This window comes from Pseudopodoces humilis, chromosome 29 (genome assembly GCF_049639895.1).
Source record: "Pseudopodoces humilis isolate 2021_Gansu_Grassland_sample_001 chromosome 29, ASM4963989v1, whole genome shotgun sequence".
Taxonomy (NCBI): Eukaryota; Metazoa; Chordata; class Aves; order Passeriformes; family Paridae; genus Pseudopodoces; species Pseudopodoces humilis.
The window spans coordinates 3,054,413-3,077,881 of NC_142228.1; the positions used below are offsets into that span (position 1 = coordinate 3,054,413).

Here is a 23,469-nt window from a genome sequence, read left to right on the forward strand (position 1 = left end):
GCGTGGCTGCTCGCCTCGCTGTGTGACAATAAAGAGCAACACAGAAACCTCCCTCTCAGCAGGGCGGGATCCTGAGCGGGGCTCAGCCCAGCCCAAGAGATGCATGACAATGGGCGCTGACACGGTCTCCAGTGAGAGGATTTATTGTGAGGAGTGGTGACACCCGAGTGTCCCTGTCCTTCCCATGGGCACGGCTCTGCCCGCGGGGGTGCCCTGCCTGCGGGGAGCCCCCGGCGCCTTCTCCTGCCCAAAGCAGAGCACGGGGCAGGCCCGAACCACTCAGACGCATCTTCCTCGAGGCCCGTGCTGTCTGCTGAGGGCGGAGCTCAGTCACGGGCCGGGCCGGGCCGGGCGCTCCCCGCTCAGCTTGCGGCGCCCTCGGCTCGCTCCCGGGCCCGGGCCCGCGCCGCCTCCGCCTCCTGCTCCAGCTCGTCCAGAAACTTCTCCTGCGACACCGAGTAGAAGGTGTAACCGTCTGCGGGGGGAATTAAGGAAAAGCTGCGGGCGCGGCCCCGGAGCCCCCCGACCCCACCGTGCCCCGGTCCCGGAGGATACAGATGCCGAATGTCACCGCGCCGATGCCGAGCGCAAGCAGCACGTTGCGGCTGCGGAGCCGGCGCTGCAGGGCGCGCTGGCGCTGGGCGTACTCCACCTGCGCCATGAGGCGGCGCTGCGCGGGGCTGAGCCCCGGCTCCCGGGCCGGGTCGATGCGCCGCGCGAACGCCGCCGCCTCCTCCCCCGGTTGCCCCGGCGCCGCCATCTTCCCCCGCCGTCTCCGCGCGGCGGTATGACGCAACATCCGGCGGGGGCGCTGGCCAATCGGAGGGCCCGAGCCGCGCGGGGCGTCGAGTGGTTGGCTGAGGCCCAGCGCGTGCCGGTCGCGGTACCGGCGCCTGCTGATTGGAGGAGAGGGGTCACGTGAATGGGACGGTGCTGAGGCGCTGCCCCGGAGCGGGGCCTGAGCCGGGCCCGGGCCCTGCCCGAACTCCCCCGGGCCCTGCCCGAACCCCCCCGGATCCTGCCCGAACCCCCCCGGGCCCTGCCCGAACCCCCCCGGATCCTGCCCGAACCCCCCCCGAACCTGCCCGCACCCCCCCGGATCCTGCCCGAACCCCCCGGGCCCTGCCCGAACCCCCCCGGATCCTGCCCGAACCCCCCGGGCCCTGCCCGAACCCCCCGGGCCCTGCCCGAACCCCCCCGGGCCCTGCCCGAACCCCCCGGGCCCTGCCCGAACCCCCGCCCCTGGTTCGCAGCCAAACCCCCTGGGCCCCTCCCCGAGCGCGCCCGCACCCAGGGGCTGTCCGGTCCCGTCCCGTCCCGTCCCAGCGCTGTCTCGGAGCAGCCGGGAGCCGGCGCTGCCCTGTCCCGGCCTCTCCCTGTGGGGCCGGTGAAATCATTGTCATTACGGCTTCGGCCCGGACCCGTTAAATGGGGTCTCAGGTGCCATTGGAACCCCGGGGCCGTGACTCAGGCCCCGTGTTCAGTGGAGTTGCTCCTGAAATTATCGAGGACACACTGATCCACTTGGCCACGGAGAATGAGCAGTACCTGAGCGAGCTGCCAGAGCAGGCTGGGTGCTTCAAAGAGACACGGATCGTAGGTGAGACTTGGCTACAGCAGCTCCCGGGGCAGCTGACAGCTGTACAGTGAGCTTCGGGAGACTGAAATGAGTGCTGTGCTTTTTGCAGAATTTATATTCCTTTTGTCTGAAAAATGGCACTTGAACCACTCAACACGGTACCAGGCAGTGGAGTTACTTGAAAGGTACTAAGAGTCCTAACAACTGAGCACATTTCCCATTCTCTGATGGGGTTATATTGCCCATGCCCTGTCCCACTCTGTCCCACTCACCCAAACCACACGTGACAAATGTGGGTGTTGAAGAGCTTTGTCTCTTCATTCATTTAACCTGAATTATTAGTTCCACATATACTCTTAAGTATACGTGGAACTGCCTTTCTTCCTTTTTCTCAGCAGACAGAACCATTCTCTGAGCAGTTATGGGTTTTGTAGGTTTATGATCAAGCAAGTAGAACAGATGTGTGATGACAGAGGGAACACTAAAGGCCGTGGCCAAGGCCAGAAGAGCAGCTGGAGCTCTGTGAGGGATCAGATAGTCAACACCTTTGTCCTGCGACTCGTGTCGTGTGTTCAGCTCGCCAGCAAACTCTCTCTGCACTACAGTGTAAGCCTGCTCAGCCTGCCCTTGCTTTAGGAGCGTGGTTAAATTTGCAGTGTATTAATCTCTTAAAAATAGATTTCCTTTTTGAAAGACAGTAGTGATAATGAAATGCCAAGGACACGATATTCCCCTTAGGGCAGGGAAGTTGCTGCTCATCCAGTAATAAATTGCTGGGAAATGTTCCCAGTTCTGGGTGGAAAAAAAAGTGCAGGAAAATCCTGGCCTGTGGTTATCAAAAATTGTGTGTCCACAGGGGTTCACACCTGCCTGGGGATGGTTTATTGAGCCAAGGAAACCTGTAGGAAAGGTCAGAGCTGGATTTCCCATGCCAGCTCAAAGGACAGGCGGGTGAGTGGCAGCCTTGGTGCTCTGCAGGAGGAGAGAGGTAATGGATCACTTTGTTCCCACCAAGAGCCTTATTGCCTAGAAGACATTTTGTCTCTTTTTCCTCTTCAGAGAGTGACCAGTGACACAGCTTTAAAATTTCTGCAATCCTTAAAATACTCCTACACTAAACAGGAATTGCTGGAGTCGGAGCTTGCTGTTTTAAACACTCTGCACTACCAGATCAATGTGTCAACTCCGTTGGCCTACGTGGAATTGCTTCTGGAGGTTCTAGGTATCAGTCAGACAGAATGGGAAGGAAGATTTTTATTAGGGTCATAGAGCTGTTGCTGGTCTGAACCAAAATGTCTCATATTACAGATTTTTGCACGTGGAACTGTTCAGATTGTCCAGGGCTTCACTTTTTAGATGAGAACTTTGTCCTTTGTAGAAAGTGATTCATGTTGTTGGACAGCCAGTCATGACTCATTTAGTAAAAGATTAAGTTTAAAGCCCCCAAACCTGGTGCCATTTTCTACAATCATTTCTACCATTTTCTTGGCCCAAGTCTGATGGCCTGAATTTCAGAGTGAAATGTTATTGAGGCCGAGGGACCCTGTGGCATTCAGACAGGGCAGCTGTCCTCAGAATTCTCTCTCCCTTACAGTACCTAACACTCCTAATTCAGTTTAGTGACCCAAAATGTGGGACTGATGGTGTGATCTCTGGTAGGATACAATGGCTGCTTGCTTCCTGACAAACCCTTACACCAGCTGTGTGTGCAGCTGCTGGACTTCTGCTACCTGACCAGAGAGACCATCTACGACACTTTGCTGAAGATTGCCATCGACAACTCCACACCAAGCGAGCTGCAGATGTAAGTGCCTTACCTGACAATGACTTCAAATAACACTTTGAAATTAAAACCCTTAAAAAAGCTAATAAATAGCAGCATAACTCTCATTATGCCATTTTAGGGGCATGTTTAAAAAAAAAAACCCACTAATTTGAGGGGTATTCATCGTTTCTGAATACACCAGTTCAAAGCAACATGCTTTCCCACAGCTGCTCCACAGGCATGGAAAGCTTTTCACTTGGTTGTTAAAACCCAGCCTTGCACTGTCAGTTCCAGCTTCTGGTGTTGGGCTTTGGTTGGCCTGAACAAGCCAACATGTCCTGGGCATTGGCAACTGCAGCAGCAGGTGCTTCTGAACTGTGAGACAGCATTTTACACCTGAACATGCTTTTCCTTCTGCAGAGCCAAGTTTTTAACAGTGAAGGAAGATTTCATGCTCTTGGCTGTTGGAGTCATCAGCACAGGTGTGTTCATCCTGAGCCTCAGGCACTGGGATCAGGTACAGTCGCTGCTGAAGGCGTTGGCTCTACAGGAACAATGCCAAGGTGGTTTATCTGTTTCAGCACAGCAAATGGGGCTGCACTGGGAGTGGCATGAGGGAGGGGACACCTGTCTTTTTAGCAGGAAGCATGTGGGCTTCTGTCAGAGCTGAGGGCGTGGGGCAGTTCTGTGTGCAGCGTGGCACTGGTGAGCGTCCTTGCCTTCAGTGCTTCACAGCCAGAACAAAACCCCACAATGTTTCACTGGCAGGTAGAGGAGCCATCTCATGGGACAACTCCCTGTGAAATGTGTCCATGGAGCAGTTACTCTTGTCAGTCTGTAAGCTCACAGTCTTTAGGTGCTGTATCTTTTCTTTATTCCAGGTTGTGGAGCATTTAAACTGCATCACTGGCATTACTTCACAAAGTATCCTGGAGTTCTCCTACGCCGTGGTGAAGCACATAGTTGGCAGCACCACACCTGAGCAGCACCATGGGAACTGTGGAACCAAATCTCCTGAGGACAGAATTCTGCCTCAGACGTAGAACCACCCTGTCCATCCAGTCACTGGCCCAGAGCAGGAACTGTCACGCTGCTGACAACAGTCCCTCCTCTGTGACACTGCCCAGGCACCCAGCACGGCTCAGGGTTACCTGAATTCTGGAACAGCCTGTCAGTCACGTGTTAATTAGCAAGGCTTGTCCTGCTAGGCATCACACTCATGCTCTGAAGAGAGACCCAACAGCACCACAGTGTTCAGAAATGTCCTAAAAGCTTTACTGTAAGAGCTGCATCTTTTAAGTTTTGAATCTAAGTTTCCTTTGACCAAAGAGACCCCTCAGAGTAGTTGTGTTTGAGAAGTGCTGCCCTGCCTGGCTCTCAGCTGGGACAGGGATTGCTGGGACCAGCTCTCACACCTGTGTTACAAATGGGGCTGCGCTGTCTCCTCTTGCTGCTTTTATAAAACCCCTGTCTCAGCTGCCTGTGATTGTCCCCTCTGTGCCAGCACCTGGAGCCTGTTTGCTCCTGCCCTCCCACAGCCAGCAGTGACCAGCGCTGTGATGAGGACACTGGGGCCAGTGCTGTGCCTGTCACCACAGCAGTGCCCAGCCTGTGTGTCCTGAGTGCCAGAGCTTTGTGCTGTGGGAGGCACTGCTGGCTGGAAACACCTGGAGTGTGGAGTATTTCATTGTTCCCTCACTGCAGCCCTGTGCAGGAACAGGCTGCAGGAGGGATTACAGTGTTGTAATGTTGTTATACACTTGTCAAGTTCAGTAACAAAAAGAAGTGATAATATGACTTAGAAAATACTTTATTTCAAACTGTAGTGCTCTTTAATGACCAGGCAGAGCTCTGGCAGTTTTCCCACATCATTCCCCATGTTTGTAACATTCTGCTTTTCCAACCTTCCATGAGCTGTAAGAGAGCAGCATCAAACTGATGGGTGTTCTGAAGTTTGACAGTGATTTACGTGCATGGCCACAAACCCCAAAAATAAGAGTGTAGAACACATTTAATAGCTGGGTTTTATTCTGTTCAGCTCGGTGATACAACTTTGCATATTGCTTTTCTATAAACTACATGTAATAATGGTATTTTTATTAAAGTGTCTTGTGGATTTTTGGTATTGTAAACATTTTGTACTGGTTAATATTAAGAGACATCTTAATTTGCTTTTCTCCAACACAATGCAGACACTCCACAGCTGCTAGGCCAAGTTCTGACCACAGTTACTTGTTATAGAATTGGGATGAGACCCAGGCAAGGCCCCATTTCAGGTTAGTTAACATGAATTTTAGTGCTTTTGTCCATTGCTCTTCAGAGTTAAATTGTGTTTTAATTGAGTAAGAGCCACCGCTGCCACCTGTGTCTTCAATCTTTCCTTTCTCCACATCCATCCTGTATCACACACAAGCTTTAGTTAGTGCACTCCTACTGCAAACATTTAATCTCAGTATGACATCAAGCAGTAAATTTTAAATCTGACAAGAATGCTGTGCTGTTTTTAAAAGGACTTTAGCAAGTCTCAGGACTCCACTCAAGGGGCTGACTTCAAGTTTCAATGAAATTAGCAAACACACATCATAAAGAATTCCAGATGATTTCTGAAAGTCAGGACTGAAACAGCAAGCAGTTCTAGGGGGAGCATAAAGGGCTGAATTTCACAGTTTTGTGGCAGCACTCACCTGTAAGGCAAACAAAACCGGGTTTCACCTTTTTCCACTTCCTCTTTAAACTGCTGCACACAGTCCAGGAACGCCACCATGGCGTGATCAAACTTATTGTCCCAGAAGAACCTCAAGCCTCCAGAGCAGTACAGGGGAAGCTCCTGGAAGAGAGATTTGTATCAGGCACCCCAAGCACTTGTTTTTGATATGGTCACTGCAGCTTTTTAACCTCATGTGAGGCTTAAATTTGTCATGGGATGCTGGGGAATGGCTTGTGGCACAGAGCAAGTGTGACTGTGCCTACCATGTGCAGGCATACATTCCTGACTTCCACCAATCCCAAATCAGGCCATCTACCTGCCAATCACCCCAAAGCAGGCCTCTGCCTCTGGCCAGGTGTGTTATTCAACAGTTCTGTCACTTTTAACACTGCTGGCAGGCAGCACCAGTGGCCTCATACAGGATGTGGAGTGAGATGTTACCATGCTGGAGGAGCTGGGGCAGTCAGCTTTCCCAGACTCCACATTCACAGAGACCAAGTTTTGTTTCTTTTATCCCCACTGTGACCAGGGCTCTGTCACTCAAGGTCGACGTCCCACTATTTGTATGGGATCTCTTACCTTGGATTTGTCAGTAAGGGATTCCAAGTAGGAGTGGTTACCAAAGGGGACAAGACGGTATCTGAAAAAAGGAGACAATTCACAGGCACCTGAGTCTGCCTGTCTTCCTCTGAGTCACAAATGAACTGTGTGTGGTATTGCACACACCTCTGAAACTTCAGGCCCATTTTGTTGGCCAGGGCATGCAGCAGCAGCACAGTCTGCCCCCAGGCAGCGTTGATCTCGTTCCATTCCACAGGAACGCTGGGGAGTCGGCCAAGCCTGAAGTTATTTATTGTGCCAAACTGCCCGCTGTGCCTGTGATAAGAAGAATTATAAATAAGTGTGCTAGGCTGGGAAAAGCTCCTGGCCTGATAACCAAATAGGGGCCATGTCCCAACAGCACAGCACACACAGTGCCAGACGTGCACACAGAGGGTTTGTGCCTATTCTTAACTAATGTATGTAAATACCAAACACTTGTTCTCTTTTTGTCATAAAAACACAACAAAAACCCCTAGCCAGCCTCTCTACACTGCCTGCTCTGTGAACCCTAATGCCAGTGTCACCGCTGGCTGGCAGAGGGGCTCCCAAAGTGTTACTGGGATTGAAGGAGTCATTTCTCAGTCCCACAGCCTGGCACACCTTACTCAGCTGCCACTCCTGGGAAGTGGCATTCACTGCTTTGCTGTGAGCTAACTGTGAGCTGGCTTGCACCTTTCCTGTCAAAAGCAGTGACTTAAAAGGCTCACACTGCAGATTCCATGAACATGGATATAATATTCCAGTGTCTACATTACCAGATGTGAAAGGTTGCATTAAACACGTTGGTTTTCTTTAATTTATCCAACTGCATCTGGGCATAGCGCATTTGGTTGTCCACACTTTTCAGCTCATCATCCAGCTCCAGCTGTTGCCTCTTGAACTCACAGTATTCCTTCTGATACCTTTGAGCAAAAGCAAGACAAGAAGTGCTGAGTGCTGGATTCTACATCAGAGTGACAACTCTGTGGGCCAGTTTGGTCTCGCCACCTTTCCTTCTGCAGAGAGCGAGCCACTGGCATTTGGGCACATTTACAGGATTCTCACGTTACAACTTCATTTATCTGTTGCCTCCAACCCCTGCCACAAAGCTGCAGGTGCAGTTCACTCACTGAGCCTCCTCCTGCTCCAGCCGCTCGGCCTCTGCCCTGACTCTCTCAAAGTCCTCAGCCACAATCTTGCGGTTCTTCTCAACATCCTCCAGCTCCTGAATCAGCCGCTCTTCCTCCAGTGCCAGTTCCTTCAGCTCTGTCTGCAGCTTCTCTTTATCATCCTCGTTCATCTGTTCCAGTATTTCCAGACATCTCCTGAAGGAGAACAACAGGATTACCGACACAGGTATCCTGGTAAGCCCTGCACTGTCAGTCCCCAGTTCCTTGGCAGCCCCTGCACCTCTTGTCAGCCCTGAGCTCTCCACGCTCATGGTGCCTCAAGCTACAGCAGCTCTGTCTTGGGTCATTTCTGGATCACTCACTTGTAGTTCTGGCACTCATTCTCCGTGATGTTGAGCTGTGTGTCCAGCTGGTCCAGCAGAGTGTCAGTGCACTCCTCACACAGCGGGTGATCCACATCCGTCTGCCCAGACATGATGTCAAAGAGGTCGCTGGTGACCTGGAGGAAGGGCTCACATTAGTGCACGTGAAACCACAGGCAGCTGCCTGCTGCTTTTCAGCAGCTTCAGCTAGCAGAAGTCTTCTTTGCAGGTCAAATATTGATTAAAATAATCTATCTCTGCTCAACTACTCACCAACCAAGCCCCTGGAAGGCAAATGCTATGGGAAACTTTGCAGTTTAGTTTTGGATGGCATCAGGAAGAACTGATGCTGTGTTCCCAAGGATCTGAGTTACCAGCTCACGACCACTTGCCTTCAGTCTCCGGCTGAGGTTTTCCATCGTGCCACCATCCGAGGCCTCTCCGATCAGCGTGAAACTGTTGGCACTTTCTGTTGACATCATTCTTGGAGAGAATGTTACTGAGATGAGTGCTAAGTGCTGAGGGGAGGCAACTCCAGCACCAACCATAATCTGGGGCTGGGTCAGAGAAAAGGGAGAGCAGGGGCAACCCATTTTGGGGGCTCTGTCAGGTTTGTGCTGACCCACAGCTGAGGAGCAGTGCCCCAAGGACTGTGCACTTGTGTTCAGACTGCCAGGGACCCCGGAGGCACCACGGGGCTCCTGCCGGGGAAACTCTGGGAGGTCACAGGAGCTATTCAGTGTGACCCCCTCCACGGGGAGGCTTTCTCAGGCGCGGCCGCAGCGTCGGCTCAAGCTGCCCGGAGGGAGAGGCCAGGCTCCGAGCTGGGCCGGGCCTGCCGGGAGTGCGGCAGCGGCTGTACCTGGCTGGCGGGATGAACCTCCTGGACACGCCATCCTGCCGGTTCTCCACGAAGGCTTCCTGGAGGCGAGAAGCATCGTTACCGGAGGGCCCGGGGGAGCCGCCGCCGCGCCCGGCCCCGCCGTACCTCGGTCAGAGCGCTCTCCTCTTCGTGCAGGTCCCCGGGCCTGGCAGGGGCGGCGGTCACCAGCGGGGCTGTGGGAGAGAAGGCGTCAGCCGGGCCCAGGCCTAGGCCCGGGCCCCTGCCCCGGCCCGCCACCCCAGCGCGCCGCGGTACCGGTGAGCTCCTGGATGGTGAGGCGGTCAAGGACCTTGAAGGAGGTGTCGAGCTTGAGCGGCTGGCAGCAGCGCTGGCACACGAAGCTGACGTGCGCGGTGCCGCCGCCCGCCCGCGCTCCCTCCATCGCGCCGCCCGCGCGCTCCCCGCCATCGCCGCGCGCCGGACGTGACGCAGTTGGGGCGCGGTCCTGGCAGGGCTGCGCGGGCCGCCCGCGCCATTTTCCGTGTGCCCGCCCCGGGCGGCGCTCAGCGGCCAGGACCCGGCGGCGCGTGCGCGCGGGGAGCGTCACGCGGGCGGCGGGCGCGCGCGGCATTGGCGGGCGCGCGGCGTGAGGTCACTTCCGGTGTGGGCCCGGGGAAGCGGAGCGGCCCCCAGACCGGACCCGCCATGGCCTCGCTGCTCAAGGTGGACCCGGAGGTGAAGCTCAAGGTGCGCCCGCTCCGCTGCTTGCCCCGCCTCGCCCGGCCCGGCCCGGCCCGGCTCTGCTCGGCCCAGCCCGGCTCGGCCCCGCCCGGCTCGGCTCTGCCGGGCTGGGCTGCCGCCTCCGCCCCGCCGGCCCGCGCCGGGCTCTGCTGGCGCCGGCCCGGCCCGGGGCGGGGCGGGCTTGGGGCCGCCCCACGGTGCCTCCCGGCCGTTCCACCCTGACCCTCGAGCGCGGCCCGCCCGCCCCGACGAGCCCGCGGTGTCTCCACCCCGGCCGGCCCTGCGCTGCCGGGCGGGCGGGGATGCGGCCGGGGCCGCGCTGTGGCCGCCCCCGAGCCGTGCCCGGCAGAGCGCGGCCGCTGGCCCGGGGCGGCCCGGTGGTTCTTCCACCCCGGCGGGAGCTGCGCGGTTTGCAGCTCCCCGCAGCGCCCGGAGCCGCTCCGGGTGTCCCCGGGCAGCGCCCGCTCGGTGTTCGCGGGCTCCTCCCGGTTCCCGTGCTGCGAGGGTCGGTGCGCGGCCTCCCCGGGCCCCGCTGCTCGAGAGCGGCCCTGACCTGTCCCTGTTTCGTTCTGTAGGTTGACTCCTTCAGGGAGCGCATCACGAGTGAGGTGAGTGTCACAGGGTGTGTAGGAAAGAGGTTTTTTGTTCGTATTTTTCTGACAAACTCGATTGTGAGTTGAGCCTGCCCTGGAGACTTAGCAACACCCAGGGCATCATTCACCCACGGCAGTGAGGTTCCTGAGCCTCGTGGCTCTCTTCTTACCTGGGCTTTGTTTGGTTTTGGCAGCAGGAACAGCTTCCCTTCTCTTCATTTCCTGCTTACATACAGATGATTTCCCTGGTGTTGTTGCGTGCTAATGGGAGATGTGTGGCCTTTCACATCACTGTTTGTTCTTTCTTTCTTAGGCTGAAGACCTCGTAGCAAATTTTTTTCCAAAGAAGCTGTTAGAACTCGATGGATTCCTTAAGGTAGGGTGTGCCTTGTGCTCTGTATCCTTTTCCATTTTCAACTCCATTTCGGAAGTGGCGTGGCAGGTCTCTTCAGGGGTGTTTTCTGTGCACTTCACCTTGTTGCAGGGACACAAGGCAGCAGCTGGTTGCTCACATGCACTGCAGTGCTGTTGGCTCTGGAGGGGTGGTGCCTTTTGCAGTTTGCTTTGTGTGATCTCTCACATTTATCTTTCTCCACGTTCCCCAGGGGGCTGTCCCTGGCAGTGCTGGGGTCTCACAGGGACACCACTGACCATGGCCTGGCACTCCTGGGTTGGAGGGGTCACAGCCTATTGCCAGACCTTTTATTGTCATTCATCCTAATTTTACAGTTGGACAAGGGGGATGTCTGAATCTCTTGTCTTCTCATTGTGTTTGGGATGGCAGACTTTATTAGTTCACAATAAAATAACAAATCTGCTTTGTTTTGCAGGAACCCATCCTGAATATTCATGATCTTACTCAGATCCATTCGGACATGAACCTCCCAGTGCCTGACCCAATTCTTCTCACCAACAGCCACGATGGACTGGATGGGGTAAGGTTACTCTCTTGGCTGTGATCCCAGCTTCTGTTAAAACTGCATGGTTTGCTCTGTGCTGGGGTAGGATATTCTTATTTAATAACAGAGATTTTGGAGATTGATCTCTCAAGCCTGGAAAGTCTGCTGGAGGTAACAGTGCTCTGCAGTCCTTCCTGGGCTTTAAGGAAGAATGCTTAGAAACCAGGAACATGGCAGGGCTCTTAAGCTTTCCTTTTTGTCCTTTGCAACGCTTTTACAGCTTACGACTAGTTTGTGAGTAAAACATTTTGTATATTTTAGCCAAATATGAAAAAGAGGAAGCTGGAAGACCACGAAGAGACCTTTCAGGGTAAGAATCCCCGAGTCCCTTGTGTTGCTGCCTGTCCCCTGAACTGCTGCACTGAGCCTTGGGGATGCAAATCATGTGAGCCCCACTTGCCCTGCCCTGACAGCAGCTGCTGCTCATACAGGCCAGAGCCTGACCTACAGATGTTTTGATGTGGAGGAGTCGCTTCCAGCTCTTAGAAGCATAATTAGTAGTTCTCTGATAGACATAAGTAGTACTTGGCTGGATCTTGGCCTGCTGACAGAGGCAGCTGAGCTCCTGGTGGCTCTGTGCAGTTCCTCTCTTTGTCTGGAAGAAGATTCCAGGCTTTGGATTAAGCTGAGACAGAAACTTCTTGTACGTGTGCACCAGGAAAACCCTTTGTGCTCAGCATCCTCGAGCTCTTCAGTCTCATCCTGCTCTGTGTTTTCTCTTTTCCTTCCCTTGTGGTCACTGCTGTCCCGTTTCCCCTTCCCTACAGGTGGCCACAGCCTGGCTCAGTCCCTTTGTGGCCTTGGTGGGAGATGAGTGAGCCTCAGGTGGCCCCTCGGTCCGACCCTGCTGCAGCCGTCCCTGCCAGTCGCTGACGCTGGGGCTTTGTCTCTGCCACAGGTACCAAAGTGTTTGTGATGCCCAATGGGATGCTGAAGAGCAACCAGCAGCTGGTGGACATCATCGAGAAAGTGAAGCCAGAAATCAGGCTGCTCATTGAGAAGTGCAATACGGTGGGTGTGAGCCTGGAGAGAGGGGAGGCAGCAGGGTGGTTTTACTCCTGGAGAGGTGGAGCTGTGAAAGGAGCAGGTCTCTCTGTGCTGTGGATGAGGAAAAGCAGGGCTTTGTTCTGTCTGACAGGGGCTGGGAGGCAGGTGAAACCCTTGGGGAGCTCTGTTCACCTGAAGAAGGATATCTGGCACCAGGCCTCATGAGGCTTTGCTTTGCCCATCTTTTGCACAGGCACAGACTCCCAACGAGAGCTCCTGTGGCATGGTGAGGAGAGCTTCCCATGGGAGGCTGGGCCTGTGCTGGCTTTCATGGCATCCCAGCCATGGAAAATGATCTTGGAAGTGTTATAGGTGCATGAGGGACCTGCAGCAGGTTACCATGAGCTGTGTGGCAAAGGCAGGAGGCTTTTGCTGACGTTCCCGAGAGAAGTCATTGTGCAGGTGTTGGCATTGGTCAGTGTTGTGATCTCTCCACTGCAGGTCAAAATGTGGGTGCAGCTTCTCATTCCCAGGATAGAGGATGGGAACAATTTTGGTGTTTCTATTCAGGTAAGGCACTGCTTGGTGGTCCAGGGACTTGTATCTTCGGGATTTCTCTGAATCTTCCAGTTCATGGTGTCCAGCAGCTGCAGTCCTGGGGTTACATTAGGTTTTAAAACCCAGACCTGAGCTTGATGTGGTGCTGCTGAGACAGTGCTTCCCGAGCCCTGAAAGCCAGCTGCAGCCTACTGGAGCTAATGGCTTCCTTGTCTTCCCTGCAGGAAGAAACAGTTGCTGAGCTTCGGACTGTGGAGAGTGAGGCAGCGTCTTACCTGGACCAGATTTCTAGGTAGGGGTGCAAGAACAGACTTCTTTTCTGGGATCTCCTTGGAAAAGGAGTGTGTTTGGGAAAGGTCCCCCAGCTGTTGTTACAGGGCAGCTTGGACCTGAAAATAATCCTGGTGCTGTTTATCTGAGCTTTAATCTCTCTTTTCCTGCCAGATACTATATCACAAGGGCAAAGTTGGTGTCCAAAATAGCCAAGTACCCTCATGTGGTAAGTCAGCGGGGACATGGAGATTTACATGGTTACACTGCTGCTTCCTGGGACTCTTTGAGCTGCTTTGTCACTGTCCTTTCTGAGCTGAGGGTCCTGAGGGAAGAGGGGGGATCGTACAAGGATTGAGGGCAGCAAGCTGGAGGTGTGGGGCTCCTCTGTGGAGGGCAGAGTGTGGGAGGCCGGGCTGAGCTCGGCCGCTGAGCCGCGTCTGCTCCCGGCAGGAGGATTATCGCCGCACCGTGACGGAGATCGACGAGAAGGAGTACATTAGTCTGCGCCTCATCATTTCAGAGCTGAGAAATCAGTATGTAAGTGAAAACACAGAGCTCACACTGGCTCCTCATGCAGCAGGAGGGCCCTTGTGATTCTGCTGCTGCTCCTCTCCCCTTTCCCCCTGAGCACTCCCGCTGCCTGCTTCCCGCTTTGGCTCCAGCCAGATGAACCAACTGTTGCTTCTCCACCATCTCCTAGAGATGCAGATGTTTCCAGCGGTGTTCACGGGGTCCTACTGCAAAATATTTGTGCCCCCTTTGTGGGAATCTGATCCTAAGCTCTTCTTACAGTACAAGCCAGTCCTAGGGTTTTTGAATAAATGTTTTTGGTATTACATGTACTGGCTTCTGTAAGGTCTGGCTGAAGGAAGCCCTTACCTTAACCAGGTGTGTGCTTGCACACAAGGGTTGAGGGTGGTGCCAAGGGCAGTGGTGCTGCTGTGGTAACCAGTGCTGGATGGCTTCCTGTCTTAGTCTTGTTCTTCCCTTTTGCAGGTCACTTTGCATGACATGATCCTTAAAAACATTGAGAAGATCAAGAGGCCTCGGAGCAGCAATGCTGAGACCCTCTATTAAGTGTCAACGTTTGAACTTGAGAACTGTTCAGTCAACTAAAGACCGTCATTGCCTTGGTTTGTTACGTGACTATCGAGATGGGAAACTGGCTGGAAATAGTATTGCATTCTTAGTTAAACTCTAAAGAAATTCTTGCCTAGTTTTGTGATTGGTTTTGTTCAGGTCTCAGGAGCTCTCCCTCTTCCTCTAGTCACTGGTAGTAGAGGCCATGCTGCACTGGATGCCCCAGAGGCTGCTGCAGCCAGGCAGGGACATTCCTTTATGCCTTGCTTCCTACATGAGTGGGAACAACACTATAGACCAAGCCCTTGTCCTGTCCCATCTCTTGTCTGGTGGCTGCACTGGGGTCTCTGGAACAGGGCAAACAGCCCAGCACGAGGGCAGGCCCAGCAGTGCCACAGCAGGGAAGCTCTCTCCCCACTGCTGGCTGTGGCCAGGCCCCTCTGCCACCAGCTCTGCACTGACCAGGGACCCTGCCCCTTGGCAGCTGTGCTCTGGTGCCACTGAGCCATCTGCACTCCCTTTCTGGCTCTCTCCTGGCTCAGCAGAGCCTGCCACACAGGTTTCTGCCTCACCAGTTCTGTCTGGATCAGTGCAGAGCATGAGGCAAATGCTTGGAACTGGAGCTGGTGCTGTCCTGGCTGTCATGAGCTCAGGTGGCTTCTGCCATTTGACTAGAGCCACTTTCTTGGCTAAAAGCAATGTTCTTTCACATACGTCCCAGTTGCCCCTTCAGCATGGGTTGCTTTTGCCTGGGCTGAGGGAAGGGAGGGGCTGGAGATCTGATGCTAAACTCCTAAAATATCTCTGCATGTGATCAGACTGAGTCCCCTTGTCCCTGGCAGTGCTCCCTGGTGCCTCGGCAGAGCAGGCTGGCTGCCACAGCTGGTGCTTGACGGTGAGGGTGGCTGATACCCACCTGGTACCTTGCAGACCTTGCAGTCTTTCCCCTGCAAAGGGCACACTCCCGTGCCTCGTGACTCCTCCAAGCTGCCAGAACATTTCGTGGTCCATTACAAACCCCTTTGGAAATGACTGGTTGTATTGCGTCAGTTTTTGTGTGTGGCAAGTGGGCCCATAACGCTGCAGGCTTCAAAATTTTCTTATTTATAGTATTTCTACTTAAGTCCCCTAATCAGGGAACATAAATCATTTGTTTCAGGAACCTCGCTGTTTCCCAGGTCTCGCTGTTACACCTGTATATTCTTATTGTGCAGTAGCCTTAAGAGTTGTGTTAATCTCATTGTAACAACAGTGACAAATGAAATGGACTTTCTTCCCTTATTTTTTTTTACTTTGTTTTTATTTTTTTTTTTTTTTCTCTGCTTCCACATCTAAGAGCCATGTTGTCTCTTGCTGGTTTCCCAGGGATTTGCCCAGAGTGTGGCGGGCTGCTGGCCCTTGCTATAGACTCTTCTGTTGTTGTTTGTAGTAAGTCAACTCTTAGTCTTCCCGCTAATAAATATTCAGTAACAAACCAACTGCGTTGAGCTGCTGTCTGGGAGCAGCACTTCCCCTTGTGTTTCTTTGTATTGATTCCTTTTAATTTGTTCAGCTTTCGTTGCGAGATGAACGTATGTAAACTTTTACCATGTCAAGAAATTAAAATGAGGTACTTGGAATTCTTTCAAGGCAGCCCCCTGTGTGTGATGCTGGGCTCTTAGGCCATGCAGTTTTAGTGTCCAGTTCTGGTTCTGCCTTTCTCACATTCAGTTGCTCCTTCCCTTCATTCTCCTCATTTCTCTTTTTGACTGTGTTATAAACTAGTCTGCTGTGTAGGTTGTTTCTGTTCCTTCAGTATGCCTCACGTTGGGCATGATTTTGCCCATGGGCTTGGGTTTGATGGGATCTGTCCCACCTCAGCTCAGTGTGGGACTTGGGCTGTCCCAGTTCAAACAGATGTGGGGACGTTGCATGGTGTTTCTCTGAGCCTGCAGTTGCTCCAGGGTTTCTCTGCCAGGCAGGTGTCTCTGGGCTGTCCTGGATGCAGCACCTGCTGTCTCTGTGGGGCTCAGAGTCTCTTGCTCCTGCCTGCTCCCTGTGTGTGGTACCCAAGGAGAGGCAGCTGCCCTGCTGTCCCCAGCCACAGTGCCCTCTGCTCTTCTGGGGATCATCCTCTTCCTGCCTTCCCTCCATCCTGGGCCACAGAGGCCTCTCAAGAGGCACTTGAGGCTTTCCTGAGCGTCCTGCCCCCAGCTGCAGGGCTGCAGCCCCTCTGAGCCAGCCCCCAGGGCTCAGTGCCTGGGGTTGTGCCTGCCCTGGTCACGCTGCTGCTCAGCAGAGTCTGGCTGGCCCTGGGAGCAGCTCCTGCAGACCGGGGCTCCCGGCTGTGGCACCTCCGGCTGCCCAGGAACGGGAGCAGCCACTTGTGCAGGAGAGTTCCTGCAGTGTGGGAAAGCCCTGCAGGTGCCTGACCCAGGCAGGGAGGGGGCACTGAGCTGCAAACAGATCTCAGGGCCAAGGCAGCTGGAGCAGAGCCCAAAGGAAGGGCTTGCTGGCAGGACTTGGTGTGGTGCAGCGTGAGGGGCTCCTCCTCACCACAGTCAAAAAACCTGAATTCTCAGGAATCCAGTGCCAGCACTCCCATGGAAGGATGGAGCATCCAGCACAATTGTCTTGGCAGGTGCTGGGGTTCATCCGTGGGAGCAGGGGAGGGTTTGTTTGTGATTCCAGTGAGTCTGGGAGCAGTCATAGCTCATGAGTCAGTGCACTCATGGTTCTGCTTCACCAGTCCTTGAGATATCCCAGTGTAAGTGCAGGGGAGGAGAACAATGGCTCAGCAGCTGTGAGCAGCCACAGGCACTGCCAGCAGCACAGCTGGAATGGAGGAAGGGTCAGGTAGGCTCCACTGGTGTGCTTTGCATAAGCTGACCCCGTGAGGTGAGGCATTGGGAGTGGGAGCTTTCTAAAGCCTGAGCTCTGGTTTGGGGCTTGCTCAAGCCTTGCTGGTGTTGGGAGTGTTGGCAGGGGTTTTCCTGCTGTGCCCTTTCCCCAGCTGTCGCCGTTGCCGTCTCCAAGTTTCCCCAAGCTAAAACCTGTCTGGGTTGGGTTTCAGTAAATTTCAGATGCTATTTTTTGCCACCTCTACCTCTCTGTGTGCGTAAAAACCCAGCAGTCCCATCTCCCCTGCTTTGTTTGGGGAATGTGGGCAATTTAGCAAATATAAAATGAGCAGTGGCTAAAAGCAACCACGTAGCCAAAATAAAACCTGGGTAGGATGTGAGTTCTCCGTATGGGATGTGGGTCAGTGATGGGCTGATCACACTGGGGACTGGCATGTGGGAAGCAGTACGTGCACTGAGCAGGTCTTAAACAAGTTACGCTGCTGTTACGGAGACGTGCAATTTCTTTAATTCTAGGTTAGCTTTAAGCTGCTGTAGGCTCCTTTTGGAGAGGATACATGAGCAATTCTGTGGTGTGTGTGACCCCCAAAGGTCCCTTGTTGCTTTTCATCGGGCAGCTATTGACACAGGTTCTGGCTCTGCAGACTTAGTTAATTACTCTGCTTCCTGAAATTCCTACTGCAAGATAAAGGTGGATTTAGGCCTGTTTTGTTTATTCTGAAACAGCTCTAAACCAGAGCTGGCAAAGTCCAGCAGAAGCAGACAGTGCTAAAAAACCTGGTATCAGCCAAGACCTCCATGGCACAGGCTCTGCAGAGGCAGTGCAGAGAGCTGCCATCCTTTTCCAGCAGCCCTGGGGTGTGTGCTGTGGTTGGTTTGTCATGGGGATGTCAGTACAGATTAGGGTTTCTCTTTCTTTCCAGGCCCCCAACATGCAGACAACCAGGAGTGTTCCCACACTCTATTTTTGGATCTCTCTCAGCCCAGCTGCAGGGTTGAGTTGTGATTTGTGGGGCAGGAAGGCCTGTGGAGTTTTCTTAAACTACTGCTGTGCTGCTTGGAAAGGGCCCTTCTGTAATTGCAGCCTGTGCCCTGGCTTAGAGGAACTAGAGATGCAAACCCACGAGGTGAAGTCAAACCTGAACGATCTGCTCTTTGTGTACTTCTCAAAGGAAAGGTCAACACCAGCTTTGACATGCAGCTGTGGAGGTTCCACCGCAGTCTCACTGTGGCTGTGCTGGTGTGTGCGGCAGCAGGACACTTGTCCCATTCCTGGGAGGCAGCAGGACACTTGTCCCATTCCTGGGAGGCAGCAGGACACTTGTCCCATTCCTGGGAGGCAGCAGGACACTTGTCCCATTCCTGGGAGGCAGCAGGTATGTCCTGGCTGTGCTCCAAACCTGGAATAGGACAGCAGTGCTTCTGCTCTGCACTCCAAGTGAAATGGGCACCATGTTCCAGGCCAAAACCAAAACGGAATTTTTCTTCCAAGCCTAACCCAAGTAATCCTTGAAGGCTCACTGACTTCATGGATTAAAAGACTGACTTGGAAATCGGCGCTGCTTTGCCTTGTTTGGGGTTACTCAGAGTCATTTAATTCTGCTGCTGAGCCGATGAGAGCAGGTACTTCTGCCACCTGTGGCTGCTGTGTCCCACGCAGCCGTGGCTCAGTTCTTTTCTGTCCTGTCCCTGCCATTGCTGTGTCTGTGCTGCAGTGAGCCCCTTTGCTGGCACTGTGACTACATGGAGCCAGTGCTGTGGCTCTGAGGCTCTCCTGGCGTGGTGGCTGGTGAGGCAGGGCCCTGTGTGCTGGCACAGAGAGGACAAGTGTGTCCCTGCCCTGAAGAAGGCTCAGGCTGCCAGGTGTGGTGAGGATAATGGAGCATGTCCCTCGGCAACGTGGCCTCTGCCTCGTGCTGTGGTGTCTGAGCACGGCCAGAGGACCACAGAGGGGCTGAGCCCCAGGCAGGATCTGCTGCAGAGGAGGAACCAGAGGCTGGTGGGCGCTGTCTCTTCCTTGTGACTCAAGGAAGAGGAGAAGACGAGGGTGAGGTGAGGTGAGGCTGGCAGCAGGAGTGGAAACATTGGGTTGAATCTCCAGCCCTGGTTCTTTTGGATGCCTTGTCCTACTCAGCACCAGCTCCGGGCCTGTAGCCAAAGCGGTGCGTCTTGTCTACCCCGAGCATGTGCTGCGTGGCAGGATGGAGCACCGAGTCCTTCTGGCTGCCTTGTTCTGCCCATGCTGTGGCCAGCACTGTGAGGCCAGCAGGAGCTGGCACTGGGGTGGCAGAGGGCAGCTGTGCCTGCCCAGCCTGGGCACTGTGGCTTGGCAGCGCTGATAGCAGGCACTGCCCTCGGCTGCTGCCAGGTGCAGGTTCAGGTCCTTCTGTCTTTGAGGGAACCTCTTGGGAGCTGTGCCTCAGTTTATCTGTTGGAGGCAGAGATAGGGTGATCCTGTGGCTGGGGATTCATTGGCTCAGGGCTGTGCTGAGGTACAAACTAAGAGCTGCTTGTTCACAGCGCACTGGGACCCGATTCTCATCCTGAACTACATCTCCATGCCTGCCAAAGTTTTTCTGCTGCTACACAGAAGAACGTGTTTTCAGCAAAGCCTTCCATGTGGAAGACTGAAAAAAATTAAATAAAAAGTAACTCCAAGCTTGGAATGGTGCTGCCAGGCAGAATGTTTACAAGGAAGCAGCCTGATAAACAAGGAAAATTGGTGAGTTGTAAAGAGGTGAAATTGTGCAGTGTGGCAACAATTCCCAGCTTGTCAGAGCCTAACAGTGGTCACAGCCACCTCAGGCTGACTGCAGGATCTCCGTTTTTACAGGCAGCCTCAGGAAGCCAGGCTGGACTGAAAAAGTAACGGAATTATGTGGAACTTGTCTGAGTGAGTCACTGACCCCACATCTCCACAAGTTCTTTCAGGGCACTGCTGTGAAGGACAGAAGAGGCTGCAGCTGAGAGGAGATCTGCCCTTTCTGGTCACCAAGGGTTTCAGATCTCCTCCCCTAGCCTCTCCCAGTCTTTTGTACTTTCTGTGCTAATCCATCCAGTGCAGCATACACTGACAGAGGCAGGAGCTGGAAAGCCTGCTCTGAAAGCCTCTGCATGCTGCTGGAGCAGCTGCAGGCATGAACCTGAAAACCGTGCTCATCCTCCTTGGTCTGGCGCTAGCCACAATATTCGCTTTGGTCTGCGTGCTGCTGACCAGAGAAAGGACCCCCAGAACCTGCCAGCACCTGCCCCCGCAGCAGGAGGAGATGGAGGACGGCCAGAGCCTGGTGTTTGCTGACCTGACAGCTGAGGAGCTGTCACAGGTGGTGCGGTACCTGCAGGGACACCTCGGGGTGCCGCTGGTTGAGGCCTCCCGCGCCAAACCCTCGGACAACTGCATCGCCTCGGTGGATGTGCAGGTGCCCGGCAAGGCAGAGGTGCTGCGGTTCCTGGACGGCGCGGGGGCTCGTCCCCGCCGAGAGGCGCTGGCTGTGCTGTACTTTGGGAACCAGCCAGACCCCAACATCACCGAGTACGTGGTGGGGCCGCTGCCGACGCCGGCGTACCACCGAGACGTGACGGTGCAGAAGTACGGGGGGAAGGTGCCGTACCACCGCAGACCGACGCTGGCTGTCGAATACAAGCAGATCGGAGGGTTTCTAAAGAGCCAAGTGTTCCCCTCAGCTCCAGCTTTCATGCAACAAGTAATGGAGTATGATGGAGCCAATCTTGCAGTGGTGACAGCTGCTCCTCGTGGATTCCAGTCTGGAGATCGGGTCACCTGGTTTGTCCTGTTTCAGAACGTGAGTGGATTCTTTGTGCACCCGGTGGGGCTGGAGGTGCTGGTGGACCACAGCAGCCTGGACATCTCGCAGTGGGCCGTGAGCAGGGTCTTCTACAACGGGCAGTACTACAGGGACATGGCTCAGCTGGAGAGTGCGTACGTGCAGGGTCGGATCAGCGTGGAGAAGGTGAGGAAGGCCCCGTGGGACGGGGATTTCTCGTCCATGAAGCCTCGAGCTCCTCCGGCCGCGCTGTTCCCGGTGCAGTTTGAGGCGCAGGGTCCCCGCTACAGCGTGAGGAACAACCACGTGCTCTTCCAGGGCTGGAGCTTTGCCTTTGGGATGAGCGTGAGCGCAGGCCTGCGGCTGTTTGACATCCGGCACAGGGGGGAGAGGATTGCCTACGAAATCAGCGTCCAGGAGGCGCTGTCAGTGTACGGCTCCAACTGCCCGGCAGGGATGTCCACGCGCTACATGGACGGGAGCTTTGGCCTGGGCCGCTACACCTCCCCCTTGGTGCGAGGGGTGGACTGCCCGTACTCGGCCACCTACGTGGACACGCACTCTCTGTCCGCCAGCCTGAGGCCCAAGAGGAGAAAGGCTTCGCTCTGCATCTTTGAGCAGAACCTGGGCTCCCCTCTGAGGCGCCACTACTCCAACTTGCAGTCGCTCTACTACGGGGGGCTGGTCAACTCGGCTCTGGTCATTCGGTCCATTGCCACCGTGGGCAACTATGACTACGTGTGGGACTTCATCTTCTACCAGAACGGGGCCATGGAGGGCAAGGTGCAGGCCACGGGCTACCCAAGCTCCTCCTTTCTTCACGGGGATGGCCTGAGATACGGCAATAGACTTTGGGAGCACACCCTGGGTACGATCCACACCCACTTTGTCAACTATAAGGTGGACTTGGATGTGGGAGGTAGGTCTGGATCTTCTTTTAATGCCTGACATTGTTCTGATAAACCCAAGAGCTTTGAGGTTTGCCTCCTCATCCATACGTTCCCTAATAACTGACATCATCACTCTGCTTCTTTATTCTTCCAACCTCCTCTTTCTTTGCAAAATTACTTTTCTATATATAGACCAGTCTGTCCAGGTCATTGAGTGGAAAGCAGTGGGAATTTCTGGGAGCTCTGTGTTCAGCTCAGGGAAAATATGAAAGGTAGCAGCTGAAAAATGTTTGTGTTTCCTTGAGGCCTCACGTCTGGCACGGTGTGTGTTGCCATAGGCATGGGCGGGCAGACAGGGAGTTGGCCCTGTCTGAGCACAGTGTGAGCTTGCTTTCGCAGTGCCTGCTGCTGCTCCTGGCTCTCCTCCTCCCTTGGGAAAATCCTCTTAGTCTCTCACTGCCCCATGTAAAGCAGGGCAGCTGTCCTGCTGCTCTGTGGGGCTGAGCTCCTGCAGCTCTCTCCCCTTCTTCTCTTGAGGAAACACTCCAGCGTTGGATCCCAAGTTGTGAAGCCGCTGCAGTGACCCAGCGAGTTCCCCTGCTCCCATGGGCAGTCACGGTCTGGCACTGGGTGTCTGCACAGGGTTGTTGGAGCCCAGGAGCAGCCCCTTGCTCACAGTGAAGCGCTGGCAGCCACCCTGAAAGCGCAGGGATGCTCAGCCTCGGGGCCACCTTTGAGTCCCCCAAAGGGGATGGCAGCACCTGCAGTCTGGGGACACTGGGGGACACACGGGGTGCCTTTTATTGAAAACTGCTCCTGTAAAAGGCAGAGGGAAAATGTTTTACATCTACACAGGACCAAAGAGGTCGCTGGTGTGCAGTGGCTCCATCTGAACCAGCCCAAAGAGAAACGCAGCCCCAGGGATCCCGGCTGTCTCCTGGATTGTGGAAAGTGATCTCAGAGCTGTGTTGGTCAAACTGCAGCTAACCCCAGAGCAAGCATTTGGTCCCAGCACGTGTCCTCCTGTGATGCAGGGCTTTGTGTGGCCTTGAAAGGTGCTGCTGCTGTTACAGTCAAAAGCGGGGCTGATACTGGTTCCTTCCTGTAAGCAAGGCTCGAGAATGTGCTAAAATACAGTTCCTGTGTGGAGGCCAAGTCCTCTTCTGTGACTTCACTGCTCCTCAGTGCCCCTCTCTGTTTACAGAGCCTGAGCCCTGACTGCTGCAGAGCGCTCTTGAGTGGAGTTGTGTAAATCTCAGACTTGTTCCCTGTGGCGAGAGGGCAGCCGTGTTCCGGGCAAGAGGGCTCGGGGCCGTGCAGGAGCTGGAGCAGTTCCCACAGGAGCCCCACCTTGCAGCGCCGGCGGGCACAGCTGTGTCACAGCTGAAGTGACATTGCCCACACAGGTTTTTGGATCCTCATCTGAGGCTGCCGTGGGACTTGCAGGGAAAAAGGGCAGTTGTTGCCTAGTTGGAAGTGAGGCTGAAAACATAATTCCTAAATTAACATCAATGCAAATTAAATAAATTGTTCCATTGCTGCCTTGGTGGTTCTGGTCCCTCCAGCCTGTGCCTCAGGCTCTGCTCTCCCCGGCAGGAGAGTGTTTGGTGGGCCCTGATCTCCAAAAATCCATCTTTGCTGTCACGGTGTGTCGCTGCCTTGCATGGGGCCAGGAGCCGTGGGGGAGCCTTGCAGGAGCTGATGGCCATGCAGGAGCCTCACACCACATCTGTCCAGGGCAGCTCTTGTGCAAAAATCACCTCTGCTGGAACGGGACAGGAATGGTTCAGCAAGTGCTGCCTTTTCTCACCAGGG

General features: G+C 54.6%; 4 protein-coding genes and 1 pseudogene across 6 annotated transcripts; 3 read left to right on the forward strand and 2 right to left on the reverse strand.

Moving 5' to 3' along the window:
- Positions 1-127: 127 nt before the first annotated feature.
- Positions 128-797, reverse strand: COA3 (cytochrome c oxidase assembly factor 3). Its single transcript, XM_005531480.2, has 2 exons — positions 556-797; positions 128-475 (listed from the first exon to the last, which is right to left on the reverse strand). The coding sequence occupies exons 1-2, from the start codon at positions 758-760 to the stop codon at positions 363-365; spliced, it is 318 nt and encodes a 105-aa protein (XP_005531537.2). The 5' UTR covers positions 761-797; the 3' UTR covers positions 128-362.
- Positions 798-1,234: 437 nt separating this feature from the next.
- Positions 1,235-5,460, forward strand: CNTD1 (cyclin N-terminal domain containing 1). 2 transcript variants are annotated; one of them, XM_005531550.3, is made up of 7 exons: positions 1,235-1,600; positions 1,689-1,764; positions 2,014-2,185; positions 2,639-2,801; positions 3,239-3,383; positions 3,765-3,861; positions 4,226-5,460. In XM_005531550.3, exons 1-7 carry the CDS (start codon positions 1,429-1,431, stop codon positions 4,385-4,387), a joined length of 987 nt encoding a protein of 328 aa, XP_005531607.2. In that variant the 5' UTR covers positions 1,235-1,428; the 3' UTR covers positions 4,388-5,460. The 2 variants fall into 2 exon arrangements, with proteins under 2 accessions (XP_005531607.2, XP_087924262.1); XM_088068136.1 differs by having other exon boundaries at positions 3,765-3,826.
- BECN1 (beclin 1) lies at positions 5,139-9,436 on the reverse strand. Its single transcript, XM_005531481.2, has 11 exons — positions 9,264-9,436; positions 9,114-9,181; positions 8,988-9,046; positions 8,518-8,608; positions 8,126-8,262; positions 7,764-7,958; positions 7,410-7,556; positions 6,778-6,927; positions 6,631-6,691; positions 6,029-6,171; positions 5,139-5,741 (listed from the first exon to the last, which is right to left on the reverse strand). Exons 1-11 carry the CDS (start codon positions 9,388-9,390, stop codon positions 5,573-5,575), a joined length of 1,347 nt encoding a protein of 448 aa, XP_005531538.2. The 5' UTR covers positions 9,391-9,436; the 3' UTR covers positions 5,139-5,572.
- Positions 9,437-9,554: 118 nt separating this feature from the next.
- On the forward strand, positions 9,555-15,420 carry PSME3 (proteasome activator subunit 3). The gene is made up of 11 exons (XM_005531483.3): positions 9,555-9,695; positions 10,265-10,297; positions 10,596-10,658; positions 11,113-11,217; positions 11,503-11,551; positions 12,140-12,252; positions 12,730-12,798; positions 13,011-13,078; positions 13,231-13,285; positions 13,510-13,596; positions 14,056-15,420. Exons 1-11 carry the CDS (start codon positions 9,654-9,656, stop codon positions 14,134-14,136), a joined length of 765 nt encoding a protein of 254 aa, XP_005531540.1. The 5' UTR covers positions 9,555-9,653; the 3' UTR covers positions 14,137-15,420.
- Positions 15,421-19,517: 4,097 nt separating this feature from the next.
- On the forward strand, positions 19,518-21,913 carry LOC102101924 (amine oxidase [copper-containing] 3 pseudogene; annotated as a pseudogene). Its single transcript, XR_015774673.1, has 2 exons — positions 19,518-19,701; positions 19,813-21,913. The product of XR_015774673.1 is annotated as an amine oxidase [copper-containing] 3 pseudogene (transcript).
- Positions 21,914-23,469: the final 1,556 nt, after the last annotated feature.

What these genes read in the sequence shown, in the direction of transcription:
- PSME3 (XM_005531483.3), top strand. Translation starts at nt 9,654, where the DNA reads ATGGCCTCGCTGCTCAAGGTGGACCCGGAGGTGAAGCTCAAG. An exon ending in TCATTGAGAAGTGCAATACG is followed by an intron (nt 12,253 to 12,729) that starts GTGGGTGTGAGC and finishes TCTCCACTGCAG; the next exon opens with GTCAAAATGTGGGTGCAGCT. An exon ending in CAGAGCTGAGAAATCAGTAT is followed by an intron (nt 13,597 to 14,055) that starts GTAAGTGAAAAC and finishes TCCCTTTTGCAG; the next exon opens with GTCACTTTGCATGACATGAT.
- CNTD1 (XM_005531550.3), top strand. Translation starts at nt 1,429, where the DNA reads ATGGGGTCTCAGGTGCCATTGGAACCCCGGGGCCGTGACTCAGGCCCC. An exon ending in ATTGCTTCTGGAGGTTCTAG is followed by an intron (nt 2,802 to 3,238) that starts GTATCAGTCAGA and finishes GATCTCTGGTAG; the next exon opens with GATACAATGGCTGCTTGCTT. An exon ending in GCCTCAGGCACTGGGATCAG is followed by an intron (nt 3,862 to 4,225) that starts GTACAGTCGCTG and finishes TCTTTATTCCAG; the next exon opens with GTTGTGGAGCATTTAAACTG.
- COA3 (XM_005531480.2), bottom strand. Translation starts at nt 760, where the DNA reads ATGGCGGCGCCGGGGCAACCGGGGGAGGAGGCGGCGGCGTTCGCGCGG. An exon ending in CGCGGTGACATTCGGCATCT is followed by an intron (nt 476 to 555) that starts GTATCCTCCGGG and finishes TTCCCCCCGCAG; the next exon opens with ACGGTTACACCTTCTACTCG.
- BECN1 (XM_005531481.2), bottom strand. Translation starts at nt 9,390, where the DNA reads ATGGAGGGAGCGCGGGCGGGCGGCGGCACCGCGCACGTCAGCTTCGTG. An exon ending in CCCTTACTGACAAATCCAAG is followed by an intron (nt 6,172 to 6,630) that starts GTAAGAGATCCC and finishes TCTCTCTTCCAG; the next exon opens with GAGCTTCCCCTGTACTGCTC. An exon ending in CGGTTTTGTTTGCCTTACAG is followed by an intron (nt 5,742 to 6,028) that starts GTGAGTGCTGCC and finishes TGTGTGATACAG; the next exon opens with GATGGATGTGGAGAAAGGAA.